General features: G+C 38.0%; 1 protein-coding gene across 10 annotated transcripts in view; it reads right to left on the reverse strand.

Annotated features, from left to right (window-relative positions):
- The window catches only part of ATP6V0A1 (ATPase H+ transporting V0 subunit a1), a 52,690-nt gene that overhangs the window by 29,116 nt on the left and 8,869 nt on the right, over window positions 1-14,705 (reverse strand). For 8 of the 10 annotated variants that reach the window (XM_023725272.1, XM_023725273.1, XM_023725271.1 and 5 more), the window contains 7 exons: window positions 11,493-11,571; window positions 10,299-10,396; window positions 9,615-9,743; window positions 3,670-3,773; window positions 3,206-3,332; window positions 1,301-1,383; window positions 409-502 (listed from right to left, as the gene is read on the reverse strand). In XM_023725272.1, the coding sequence (XP_023581040.1) occupies window positions 409-502; window positions 1,301-1,383; window positions 3,206-3,332; window positions 3,670-3,773; window positions 9,615-9,743; window positions 10,299-10,396; window positions 11,493-11,571 (714 nt within the window). Of the gene's footprint in view, window positions 1-408; window positions 503-1,300; window positions 1,384-3,205; window positions 3,333-3,669; window positions 3,774-9,614; window positions 9,744-10,298; window positions 10,397-11,492; window positions 11,572-12,443; window positions 12,456-14,705 lie in introns of those variants that run through there. The other 2 variants (XM_023725276.1, XM_004390293.2) reach the window with 2 other exon arrangements.

The raw sequence follows: 14,705 nt of genomic DNA on the forward strand, positions 1-14,705 counted from the left end.
TCTAAGATGACCAGAAGGATACACACCTGGTGTGTAAGAGCAGAACTTACTTTATATGTGATTCCGCATTATCTGATTGTCTTTCTTAACTAAACACACTTAATATTTTCATTATAAAACATATCTCAGACTCATGAGATGGAGGGGAACTGAATACTCTAGGCAACAACAATTTCAGATGCACAGCATTACTGTCTCATTTGAAGAAGACTCACGCTATTTTTAACAGTCATTCCCTGAGACTTTTCCCCAGCTTCCAGGGGAACGTGTTGCTCATGGACATTTCTTATTTTGGTAGCCTGGGCTGCTACAGATGCCTAATAAACTAACTGCTAGTGTTTCAAGGAAGGAGAATGGTCTGCTATTATTTTATTTCACAAAACAAACTCCCTCCAGCCCAATGTGTACCATTTGGAGATCATCAATCCGGGTATTAACTCCAGAAGCCATTTCCTTCCTCTCCTGTGGCGTCTCAGGACAGGGATAGAGTGAGGCTCGGAACCTGGAATGTGCAGACACAGCCTGAGGAATATTGAAGTTTCTTTCTTTTAAAAATAATTTATTGTGTTTTAGGTGAAAGTTTACACAGCAAATTAGATTTCCATTTAAAAATTTTTACACAAATTGTTCTGTGCCATTGGTTACATTTTTTACTATGTATCAGCATTCTCATTATTTCCATTGTTTGTTCTGTTTCCACTGAGGCATACTGAAGTTTCTTAACCATCCAATTTAAACCATTTCTAGAAGTAATCCTAACTTACTCGAATGACCAAAACAGGAATAGTTCAGACTGACATGCTAATCAGGAATAGTTTACGCTGACACACTAATCAACAACAATTATTTATATTAAGTGACCTAAAAACAGACATTTGAACTACTTTCACATTCTCTGTAGCTATTAAACTCCCTTGAGATTGAAAACAAAAAAAAGTAAAGCAAATTATTAGAAAAAAGTGGCATGGAAAAAGATCTTATGGGCAGAATTTCAGAAAAATTTAAGAACACAGAGTCCGTAACACTATGCTGGCTGTGTAGACCCACCATAATAGGCCATTTATAAACCACGAGTCTTAATTACTTCTCGCAGGGAAAGGAAATTGTAGTTTTGATAGTATTTTTAAAAAATGAACTTGGGCCATTTCTAATTGTTTTAAATAGCCCCAACATTATTAAAAGATATAGTCATTGTGTCAATGTAGACTAAAAAGGATTGTGTTTCACAATTTTTTATTCTAAGATTTAATAATTCAGCGGCATGGCTGTGTCCTCTTGAGCAGAGGCAGGTGTCTCTTACCCTTCACAGATTTTCTTGACTCTGTTTTTCAATTGATCGCCTTGGAAGAAAATGATAAACACAGACTTGTGCACGTAGTCGCCCTAGGCCCCAAAACCAAAAATCAAGAGTTCAGACATCTAAATCTAGAGGAAAACTTCTTAAATAATCCTTCCATGATACAGCAACTCTGCACTTTAACCAAAACCCTGCCCCACATCTTAAACTTTGCTACAAGAACATTTGTCCTGTAATCTCTAATTCACAAAATCCTTTTTAAACTCAACCAGCAGCTTGACACAGAAGCTAAGATGCTGCTCCTCTTAGCACTATTTACCAATTCAACCTTAAATCTTATATTGCCTGAATGATGAAAATATAGAGAAGAGGAAAGAGAAGGAAGTCATTCCTGTCTGTTCACATGTTTAGAAATTCCCAGATAAAAGGGGCTGAATAACTACCGGGAACTACTGATGCTGTTGTAGAATCTCACGATTTGTGCTAATTTTGACTGTATGAAGCAGGCAGGGAGGCAATCCATTCCAAATACCAAGTTTTCACCTGGAATCGGAGCAAGGATTGAAAAGTAAGATCAGAAAAATAAAGTATATGCTGTGTTAACCAGGATTGTCTCTAGTTTCTATATTTTCTGATATACCTATAGAACATGTATTGCTTTTATAATAAGAAAACAAATGAACAAACCTTTAGAGGGAAAACAAGTGGATGAGGAGTGAGGAATATAAGATGTATAAGAGCTAAGGAAGGCTCAGGAGTCTTAAATCCCTAAATTCTCTAGGGATAAACCAGAGAACATTCTTTGTGCAGCTGCTTTGTTATAGCTATCCAGGCCTCATTTTCTGATTTGTTGATAAAATCATCTTTTTCTTGCCCAGCGGAAACTTGGCTGAGTAATTCTGAGAACAGTCCCACATTAGGTGTGACTGTAGATTACAATGTTTTCACAACCCAAGAACAGCCTTCAGTAAGACTGTAAAATTGCTCCTCTGGGTACGGGGACTCACTGTAACTTCAGTATCAGCACATTCCTACTCAGTATAGAGAATAAAAGCCATAAAACCGGATCATTTTTAGCTGCATAACCCTCCCAATATGAGGAGTATCACAATACATTCTCTCTTAAGTAGAGCAAAGAATACTAATTTAAGAAATCCATAAGATAATTCATAACAGAAAAATCATCTCCAGGTTTCTAAATAATACTAATACAAAAGTGAAGTAAAATTTTTGCAGTACATTTAGTGATCTTTGCTTGTAATCCTCCAAATCAGGACTTACCATACTTACTCAGGTTTATGTTATAAACTCTGTCCCATTATGTCAAATACCAAGATGTTAAGCTGTTCCTACTTTCCAAAGCACTGGGTGAGGAAGAACACTCATCCTATCTTACACAATACATATTTTTAAACCAAGTTTCTATTTCTCCCAACAAACAAGTAGACAAAAAACCCTACCAACTAAATTTTCATCACCTTATAAAGATCACAGTTTAAGAAATCTCTCCTTCTCTCTTTCACACATGGATATGACCAAACTCGAAACCGGTTGTCCTGCTTTAAGCTAATTTTCACAGAAGACTAATTTTCTTTGGATCCCAGATCAGTAACAAAAAACAAGTAAAGCTAAAGTTTAATACTATTGGAGAAAAACGTATTTCCAATCAAAATACTATCTATACAGATAAAGCGTGAAAATGTATATGTATATGCCATGTATACGTCAGATGTATACATGTGACAGAAGTCAGAGGAAAGAAGCAGTCCTTCAAATTCTCAGATCAAAGCAGGATAAACCTAAGGGCTCCTCTGTAGGGGGGTCAGATCAGGTGGCACCAATGCTGAGTTACTGCTCTGGGCTCCCTTTACAAGAACTACTCCATGGGATGCAATTTCCTTGTCTTACAGTCACAGGATCCTCCAGGGGGTTCTCGATTTCAGCCTGTCGCAGGAACACATTGCCCCGGCACACCCGCCACAGCATGCGCTCAAAAGTAGGGATGCGCTCCCGGTTAATCACACCAGCCACGAAGCTGCGGGGAAAAGAGCCAGATTGGCAACTCTGTTCCACGTCATGGGAGAGGTGGCTTTAAGAAGACAAAGAATAGCCAAAGGAAAGAGGCAACGACTATACACATGAGACTATGTGCCGTGATGTCAAAAGGGCTACCAAAGTCTTACTCCTCATCTCACTCCACCAGCAGAGGGTGGACAAAACGACTTAGGAATTGAATCCAAACCGACTTAGAAACACCTCTCAACAGGCTCAGAGGACAGTGCATTCCTCCAGCAAGTGAATCACCAGCCTCTTCTGAACAGCGAAATTGAACATGACCCCACCGGGTAGGGAAGGACTGAAGTGGTACTTACCCAAGTCTTAAAGGTGTGCCTCTTCCCATCTCACTTGGCTCCAAGAGGGATGAGGACTCTTCCAACAGGTCTGGATCCGCCATCTGCTGATGATGCAATTCAGCCTGAATTCACAAATCAATTAATATCTAATGAAAATAGTTAGTGGCATGCAGGGAACGAGGAACCAGGAGATAAGTTCAGAAAATAAAGATTTAAAAAAAAAAAAAACCATTAAAAGAGGAGACACACCCACAAAAAGAAGAATAGGGGAAGAAAACAAGAGAAAGAAATAACAGGTAAAGAAAGCATAACTGCCCCAGTAAAGTATCTGGGGAAATGGTTATAGAAACAAAGAATAAAGAAAAAACATTAAATCACGGTGACATGTATAAATCTGTTACTTGGTGGAAGCCATTTCTCTCTCTGCTATATTTTCCTGGATGAGTTATGAAAGTACCAGGAATTACTTTTGCATGTGAATAGGAAGCTGAAATGTCTCTCCCTTTTGGGTAAAAACAAGGCAGCTCTGCAGATATTTTCAACATTTAAATTTCCAGGCAGCTACAAACTAGAAATTGCCCTCTGTGGGAATGTGAACAATGTAGACTCTCTTTCCAAGGCAGAAAGCAAGGCACCATCACTGTCTTGAACACAGTTTGATCTGGAGAAAGACAGAAGGGGCATCTCTAGACATCTAGGTTTTCCATGTCCTTAAAAATTCAGAATAAGAGAGCTTTCAGCATGGCCACTGTATATAAAATACTCCAAACCATGTGATTTAAAGAGTATTTCTTTTTCCAAAAGGATAAGAAGCACAACAGCCAGGCAGGCCTGAGCCTCCACTGTATCCATAAAGGGGAAAAAAAAGTAAAAACATATCTGAATGTCCTATTTGCTGGCTAAGAATATAAGAATATTAAAAAGTTCATTAGGTTTTACAGTTTAAGGATCCTTGTGAACATAGCTAAAGCCAACAATCTAAATCAAGTTAAGGTAAAGAAAAGGCGACAGATAATAAGGCAATACAGAGCTCATGGGCTGGTTCAATTGATTTAATTTAAAATGATTTCCACCATGACAATTTATACAATGAAATGAAGGAGGAGAGGGGACCTTCCCATATGTAGGTCTACATTTCTCGGCCTCTCTCTATCCAACTTATCCTACCACTCTTTCCCTTTACTCCCATCAGAAAGGAGAAACTGCCCTTAAAAATAAAGTCCGATTGACTTCTCTACTGCCTAATCTACCCAATTTTAACATCCATATACTACTCATTTGACCAAAGACTAAAAATAAGAACAATTCTCCTTTTCAAAAGCAAAACAAAACGAAAGTCAGGCAATTTTTCTCTATCATTTTCATTCCAAATTTCAAGTTGATTCTACTCCTGTCTACCCCATTAACAAAACATGCCACATGGGAACCTCACCTGATGAAGTCCTACGACCGTAAGTATAACAAAAGACTAAGTATAAACCAGATGATAAGTCTGAAGGCTTTAAAAAAATGAAAGTAATTGTTTTGGGAAATAATTTATTGAAGCAGGGTCAACAAACAAACAAACCAGAAAAAAAGGAGGGGCAGGCACTGAGTAACCAAAAGGGCGGAGAAATACTGTCATGAGACTGCAAATTTTTACGGTAGGACGATAAGCTGTACAGGTTACCACTTGCTGCCAAATGGAAGATTAAGGGGTTCTTTTTGTTTCTGCTTGAAATCAAATCAGCTGACTGCAAGCCACACGCAACTTATTTTGAGGATCCAGATGACTACATTTCAACTTGTTCTTGCAGTGTCTCTCGACAAAAACCAGTGGAACTGATTACTACTTACAAGATTCTCTCCTACTTCCCTACATGGTTCACAAGACCTGGCTTAAGAAAACCCTAAAGATCAGACTCAATACAAACACGTGCACTCTCAAAGGGCCAACTGATAGAAGAGGAAATAGTGCTCGGCAACTAGACTGACCAAAAGACTGTATCTGGGACTCTCTGGGGAAAAACAAAACAGCAGAATTAAAATTAAATAGAAACTTGCAGTAATATTCTAATTACTAACTTCACTACTTCACACTTAAGAATCCTAAATCTTAGAAAGAGAGAATTTTTAAAATAATTGTGCCTGATGGAAAGCTAGGATAACCAGAATCCCTAAGGGCCTTCAAAGCAATATCTAAAACCATGGCGTGGAGTATTTAAATCTAATCTTGAAAATCTGGGTTCTCTGATTACAACACTTCAAACGTTCCACAAAATTACCTGCTATGCCCTTTGGTTTACCTCTTTCCCCAATCAGAATACTGAAAATCCTGCCTTGAAAAAGGAAGCAGCAGAACTTCCAGCAGCTCCATCTCTACAGCACTTAAGTATAAAGCAGCACATCCAGTTGAAGCTACATAATTACCAAGGGCAAACACTGTTATTTTCACCTACATTGAGAAAGAAATGACATTTCATCATCTAAGGTACTCACCAAACCCCATTAGCAAGCCCCATAGTAGACGACAAATGAGAAAGAAAAAGAAAGCAGATGGATGGAAAACTCAGAAGGAAAGGAAAGCAGGGATCTGCATGCCATTAACCATTACTTTTCCAGTCTTCTTTACGTTCTCATATGTTATGGTGCTTATGGTAAAAGATGCAGAGAAATCTCTCCAGCTCTTATAGTTCTTCATAAGCAAGAAGACTGGGAAAAGGATAATCATTAACAAGTCATTTTAAACACTTTGGATATAAAATGGTTAAGCCCAATTTGTAATCATCCTAAATCATAAGAATATTCAGTTATGTGTTTATTCTGCGCCTTCTACACACCCTGCCAATCATAACCCCTATGCCTAAAGACAGAAAGAAATATTTTCTCATTTGGCCATTTTCGGCTAATTGATCATTACGAATCATTGACTGTGTTCACCAAATTATTTTTTTTTAAAAAAAGAAAAAAAGAAGGGCTTAAAATGCATAGTGTTTTAGGCCATTTGCAAACATTACAGTTTCAGGCATAGAAGAAAATCTCATGAAAACCCCTAACTTCGGGAATTTCCGTATCCTCTGCATTATTGAGAGCATGCAGTCACATGCGCAGATGCTCTCACCCTGCAACGCCTTGTTCTTCTGTCACAGCTGTGACACATAAGGCTGCTGCTTGGCAGCATCAGGGCAAGGTTGGTTGAAAGGGCGTTGGCCGAGACTACAAGCTAACTAACAGCAGGCAAGGCACTGACTGCACTCGGAGACAGAAGCAGAGTGGTTCCTATCAGAGGACTTCCTGCACTGTTCTGAGGGTGCTAAGAACCAAAGTGGGGCTGCGGATGAAAGCAAAGGAAGAACCTCTCATAGCTAAGGCCTCCTGCTCAAAAGAACTTCCAAAGTTTTTTTTTTTTTTTTTTTTTTTGGAGGCATGTTTTGTATAAAAAGGCAGGAAAAACAACCCATCACAGATGGGACATGCAGGTCATGAAGACTTAGAGCCTGCCTTCTCATGATTGGCATTTCATGATTGGCATTTCATATTCAGACTTACTAAGCACAAAATAAAACTCCTAAATTCATAACTTAATGATTTAAAAAATCTTATGTCATCTTTCCAAGTAGTTCCTCTTAATTTATTTTTACTATTTTTTTAATTATAAAATTAATAGTTTAAATAATCATTTCCCTTATTAAGGGAGTCTATTTGTCAATCTTTATTCAGAATTTCTCCCAGAATTAAAGAGTTTAGGAATCTCACTCCAACCCTTAAACTGAGGATGCTATGAAAGACATTTTCATACATCTGAGCAGTGAACTAAAGGTTGTACCAAGGGGGAAAAAATAAGGGGTAAGAGAATTAAGACTCAAAGATGCTTAAAGCAGCTGGGCTTTGACCTTGAGGCCAGGTGTACATGGGATCTGTGGACAGCAGCTTGGACACATTTAGAAAAGCACACATCTGTGAGCATATGGAGGCATCGTGTTCTGGGATATTTCCTGATGTGACTAAGCGATACATTCCATGAATGCAGGGACCATGTCTTACTCATCTTGTGCCTCACAAACAGTGGGTGCTCATTAAATGCTCAGTGAAAATAAATACACTGTTTACCAAAACCAAACCCACTGCCGTCGAGTTGATGCCGACTCATAGCGACCCTATAGGACAGAACAGAACTGCCCCAAAGGGTTTCCAAGGAGCAGCTGGTGGATTTGAACCTTTTGGTTAGCAGGTGAGCTCTTAACCACTGTACCACCAGGGCTCCATACACTGTTTAGGCAGTGGGAAAACTGGAATTCTAGATTATTTGTTCACTAAAGCCATATAGCGTTAAGTGGCTATACCTGTTGCAAAAGACCTTAAACACTTGGAAAGAGTTAATTACACTGTCCCACACCCTCGAATGCAATGATATTGGCGACTACTGAAAGAAGTTACCACCAGTCTCAAAATTCTCCACTCAGTGAGCAAGCTGAATATTCACACCAAGCCTCAACTGATAAGATAACCAGATTCTGATTCTTGGGAGGACCAGACAATTAAATTCATATGAGCTTTTCCTCACCCCAGTAGATCTTTTTAATTAGTATGGTTTCTCTAAGTCAAATCCTTAGTTATTGTGGAATGTGTCACATCTTTGGCAGACTTGCTCCAGCCCAGTGGTTCTCAAACTAGAGCGTGCCTCAGAATCAGCTTGTTCCTCTTAGCTCAAGTAGATACAAGAGACTAAACGGGCAGCTTCTGTCCAGAGGTGACATGGGAAGGCAGAGAGGGTTAGGAGCTGGTTGAAAGGACATGGGGAATCAGGGGTGGAAAGGAGAAGTGTGCTGTCACAGTATGGGGAGAGCAATTAGGGTCACATAACAATCTATGTATAAATTTTTGTATGGGAAACTAACTTGAAATGTTAACCTCATTTAAACTACAACAATAAAAAAATTAAAAGAAAAAAAAATCACCTTGTTAAAACACAGATTGCTGGGCCCGACCCACAGTTTCTGGTTCTGGGGTTGGGCCTGAGAATTTGCATTTCTAACAAGTTCCCAGATGAGGCTGATGCTGCTCGTTGGAGAACTCCTACCTCAGCCTAGACAACTACTGAGAGTTAGTCTCTCCTCAAAAGACAAAAATTGAAGTAAAACTAAAAACATATCAGATGCTAAGTAAAATGCCAAGTTTTCTATTGAACAAAAGAAATAAAGAACTTTACAGGAAGGCACACTGAACAGCAACTGGAACAATCTCTGCAGTGTCTAATGTTGCTAATTTGGTGGCCATCAGAAAAAATACATACAGACTAAAAGCTAAGATCTTCCCCAGGTTTAATTAGGAGAAGGAAGCCTTCTGAAAGCCTTGCTCCCAAGCCTTTCCATGGGGTTAACTGGCAATTTACTCATCTACATTTTTAAACCACGAATGTAACCTTTTTCCCCTATAAGATAATGTAGCTGGGTTTATGTGAGAATCCAGGAGTTTCAAACAGGCATCCTAACAATATTTCCATACAGCACAATGAAAAACTCTTGAAAATATGCTTAAAATATGCTCAACGGCTGATAAACAAGCACAGAGAATAAAATAAAAATTACAATCTGATGACAAAAAGTTTGGAGATTAAAACTTTGTTATAATTTCAAGTAACCATACTTTTCTTGTTTCTTCCACTTCAACCTTAAGCAAATACTTACCTTAAAATATACATGTAAAACTCTCAATTAACTATGTCTATGCAGCTACTTTAGGGTTCCTTTCCCCCATCTTGAGATGAAAAATTGCAGAAAATGTAAAAATACAAAAAAACCATGATTAGCTGTGCACTGCATGAAAAACTGAACATAATCTGACATTCCTTCAACTAAAACAGTGTGCAAAAATGGTACTGCTTTTAAACTAGCAAATCAAAATAATTACTGGAATAAAAATATGGCCCCCTTGTGCGGGTGGAATATCAGCTGCTCAAATACTAAAAGAAACAATAGTCTGACCTCATCGAAAAACTGCTGAGTTTTTCGAAGAATAAATTTTAATTCAGTCAGTTCCAGGAAATTTCTCTTCAGAGCTTCCTGGTTTGTGTTGATTTCCTTCAGCTCATTTTCAATCTTCTCAAAATTGGCCTAGAGGGAAGAAAAAATCAAATTATTAACTCAAACTAAGCTCAACAGGCTTACTGTGAAGACATTACATGAATTCCTACTATAGAACTGTTGTCACCGTGACAGTTCCAAGATCTACACACCAGGTACAAGGATTTTACCAGGGAAATTTTCTTTATGAAAATTTTTTGCTTAAAATAGTCTTTCTTTGTCTATAGATTCTAGTATACACTTAGTAAATTTCTTGGGGGTTTCCAACGGATAAAATAATTATGGAAAAGCCCATTGGCTGTTCATTTAGAGTCTATGAGGTTAATAAGATATTAGACAATCTGACATTAATCCAATAAAGTTTCAATAAACCAATGAACTTATTCAGTGGCAAACAACACTGTTGGAGATACTGTTTGATACTATAAAAAATGGAATTCGCTTCAATCCCACCCATAAGAAACTTACACCAACAGACAAGGCTGACAGGCCAGCAAGAACTACTCTACTCTATCCACTCAGTAAAGTGCTTCCTGCAGATAACTAGAAAGAAATTTATCTGGCTTTCTCAGAAAAATTGCTTACCTCTAAGTCAATCATATCCCGGGGGAAGGGCACTTCTGGGTTTTCGCCAGTGTCCATAATTGGGATGTTAGCTTTTCTTATCTCTTTCTCAACAAAACCTAAAATGACAGAATCAAAATATGATTGCATGCTGCACATGCCTGGAGCTGCCATTATTCGAGAAAGTGCTTCATTCCAAGAAAAATGCCTTTACATAACGGCAGCAGAGCTTGTTCTCCACAGTCCTCTAAAGCAGTCACCCCAAAGACGGTGGTCATCCCACAACCACCTTCTTTCCGTCTTCTGGTCTTAAAACCGGCCCGTATCTGCTTTGACTCTCCACCCTGTGCAACTGCTTCCCAAAAATATGACAGTTCTGGCCAAAGATATCATTGGCAAAGCTGAACTACAGAAGAAGAATGCAAATCAATAGAATATCTGACACTTAACTCCATTATCAAACAGGTTTCATTAAATTTGGAAACCATCAGGTCAGTTTTAAGTAAAACAAAAAACAGAATAAGGCTTTCTTCTGCAAAATACCAGAAAAGTGTTTCAGGTGACAACTACTGACTTTTTTTTTTTTGCGGGGGGAGAGGATAGAAGGGTCGGGGGCGGAGGGCAGATTCATCTATCAGCTAACTGAAAGCTGGTGTAGTGTAGTGGCAAAATCTTGGGTTTTGGAGCCAGAGAGAGCAATCTGGATTCAAATCCTGATTCCATCACAACCGCTTATGTTCTCGGGCAAGTCCCTCCATCATCCAGCTTGAAGGAATGTTATGGAGAATGAATGAAATAAGGTATATGAACACCCGTGTGTTCAAAAGATCCTTAGTAAATACTAGTTTTCCCTTCAGAAATAGCTCAAATTAAAAGATGGCTGGGCTAACATCCAAAATCGATAGTAATCCAGGTCCTACTTCTCAGAATTCTAATGTAGTTCTGCTATAAAGTCTTCACCATCAAAAAATAACCAGTGTTTCAGCTTGCAGCCTTGTCATCTCAGACAAGGTTCCCATTAGGCACTATGTAGCCCAGATACCAGTAAGTCTACTTGCGTACAAGACACTCATCCTAACACCAGGATCACAAGATTTTCCCTCCTTTCTTTATCTCTGGTAGTATTTTCTTCATTTATTTAGAGGACTAGTGTCTCTAATATAAGACAAATGACTCTCCTTACAGGAACATCATACAAGACTGAAATATACATACGAAGCTTTCGATCCATTTCTTCACATCTTCTAACTTCATTCACAAATTTCCGCTGGAAAACATTCACATCTGGATTTAACTGAAAAATAAGAACACAATACCAGACAAACATTCAAATACTGCATCTATTCCCTCTGTTTTACAAACAACATATCCTGCAAAGTGAAAACCTAATTTTGTGTCAACATAGGATGTAACACTAATCAAAATTGCCTACTGACCCACAGGGGCCAGTCACACCAACTAAAAATAAAAACCACTGCTGCAACCATTATTGGAATGGAGGCAAACTCGGCAATGCATGGTGGTACAAAATGTTTTTCCCAGGCTAAAAGTCTCAGTGACCCTCCCCCCCAAAACCGCCTAAAATTTGGGCAATGGCTGTAACAGAAGCTCTGTCTTTTCTTTCTCTCCTTCTTCTCAAGCAGAAGAAACAGAAGATAAACTTCTCTTGTTCTTCTGTCCCAGGGTCTTCACCTTCAGGGTGACAAGTTCATCTATTCGTTCATACACAAGTAATTTTCAAAACCACATGATAGACATTCTGAGGAATACAAACAAGAATAAAACAAGTTCCTACACACTGAGAAGCTTGTAATCTACTAGAGAAGAAAGATGAACACAACCAGTAAGACAGAATGTGATATATTTCATAAAAGTAATGCAAATAAAGAACTACAGTTACTTGCTCAACATTTATGGAGCACCAAAGTATGTGCCAGACACTGTAGTAGGCATTGGGGCAAATGCAAAGACTAAGATATGTTCTAGCTTTGAGGCGCTATCAGCTCCACAGGAGAGACAGACATAAACCAATAAACACAATCTGTTGTGATAAATGCTACTAAAAGTAAGTAAAAGATTTAGAAAACTGTTAGCAGTTTCTTCTAAAGTTAAGCATACTCCTCCCTACTCCATGACCAAACATTCCACTAGTAGGTATTTACTTACCCCATTGCTGTCGAGTCGATGTCAACTCACAGTAACCCTGTAGAACAGAGCAGAACTGTACCACAGGGTTTCCAAGGCTGTAAATCTTTACAGAAGCAGACTGCCACATTTTTCTCCCATGGAGTGGCTGGTGGGTTTGAACCACCGACCTTTCAGTTAGCAGCTAAGTGCTTAACCACTGCACCGCCAGGGCTCTTTACATATTTACTTAAGAGAAATGAAAACATGCCCACAAAAAGATTTGTACAAGAATGTTTACAGCAGCTTTAGTCATAGTAGCCTGAAACTAAGAATGATACAAATGCCCATCAATAGAATGGATAGACATTGTGGTGTATTCAGACAAGGGAGTACTACTCAGCAATAAAAAGAATGAACTACTGAAACACAACATAGATAAATCTCAAAAACATTTGGTTGAGTGAAAGAAGTCAGACATAAAGAGTCTGTAATGTATGATTCCATTTATATATTTATATAAAGTTTAAGAACAGGCAAAGCTATTCTATGAAGATTGAAATAAAAACAGGTTATCTGTGCGGGGTGGGCACTGACTAGAAATGGGCACAAGATAACTTTCTGAGCTGATGGAAATGTTCTATATCTTGATTACAATGGTAGTTACAGAGGTGCATAAATTCATCAAAATCATCAAATTGTTCTCTTAATATCTGCGTATTTCACTGAATACAAATTTTACCTCCATTTAAAAAAAAAAGTAGGTAAAAAAGGAAGTGAAGACACACAGGGGGACTGACTAATTCTATCTAGGGGAAAATGAGAAACAGTTTACAAAGGTAACACTTGAGTTGGGGGTAGAGGGGATGAGGCAGAGTTCACCAAGCAGAGAGAAGCAGAATTGAAGCAGAAAGATCATGACAAAAGATTTAAAGACATAAATAAATCATATTTATTCAGAGAATTTACTATACCTGAAAAGAGAGGGTACATGAGGAACAGGAAGTAGTAGAAGAGTTTGTCCTATGGGCAATAAGAATTAAGTGATCTAATTTCTTTTTACAGTTTGTAAAGATTTACTCTTTTGAAGAATAATACTGTATGTGAAGAATGAACTATAAGAGGGAGAGACGAGGACAGGGAACTAGTAGGAAATTATCTGCATTATTTTATCAATATTAGACAAAGGGAATCTAAGGGAATTAAGAGAATCACCACATAATGACAGTAAGAACAATTCCTAGGAATATGTGACAATTCTATACTTCCATGCCCCGAATAACACAGCCTCAAAATATTTCAAACAAGAATTAACAGAACTACAACAAGAAACTGACAAACACACCTATGTAGTGGGAAATTTTAATATACCTTTTTGATTATTGATTGGTCAAGTTGACCAAATATTAATAAGGACACAAAAATTTGAACAACACAATTACTGAGCTTAATCTACATACACACACACATATATATATAAATAATCCTGCATCTAATTCTTTCTGCAAGAACTCACTTACAAAAATTGACCACAAAACAGGTCATATATAGCAAGCTTCAACTGGTAAAGAACTGATACTATCATAGACCATGTTCTCTGATTACAATGCAATTAAGTTAGAAATCAATATAAAAAAATAACAAACAACATTTGAAAATTTTAAAAAGTTCCAAATAATTTACAGGTCAAAGAAGAAATCATAATGAAAAAAATTTTAATATTTAGAATGGAATAGTAATGAAAATATTGACAATGTTGAATTCTATGGAACCCTGTGATCCTGGCACACAGCAATGATTAAAGAAATCCTCCCACACTTTGTGTTCCAGAAAACAGCTTACTGCAAAGAATCCGTCTTCCACATGACTTAGATAAGACCCACGGCTGACCCCTTGTTTACCTATAACAAGGCCAGATAGAGACCCTCCAAATTCCAATAATTTGCCTCATAAATGATTAGCTGAACTGCTTGAACAAAATGCTTGTTAACTACACTTTTGTTAAGATTCTCTCCTTCCCTATGGCTATGAACTTTGGCCCACCTTCAGCCTGAGCCAGCATACAGTCCCCTCCTTAAGAACCCCTCTGAGAAAACTGGCTGTTCTTAGAGTAATAATAGAAAAGACTAAAAATTAATGTTATGTGTCCAATTCAAGAAGTTAGAAAAAGATAATTTTAAAAAATCCCATTGCTGGACCATGGTCTCGGGGAACATCTAGCTCAATTGGCATGACACAGCTTATAAAGACAATGCTACATTCTACCTTGGTGAGTAGTGTCTGGGGTCTTAAAAGCCTGTGAGC

Source organism: Trichechus manatus, unplaced genomic scaffold (genome assembly GCF_000243295.1).
Source record: "Trichechus manatus latirostris isolate Lorelei unplaced genomic scaffold, TriManLat1.0 scaffold00294, whole genome shotgun sequence".
In the NCBI taxonomy this organism is placed as follows: domain Eukaryota; kingdom Metazoa; phylum Chordata; class Mammalia; order Sirenia; family Trichechidae; genus Trichechus; species Trichechus manatus.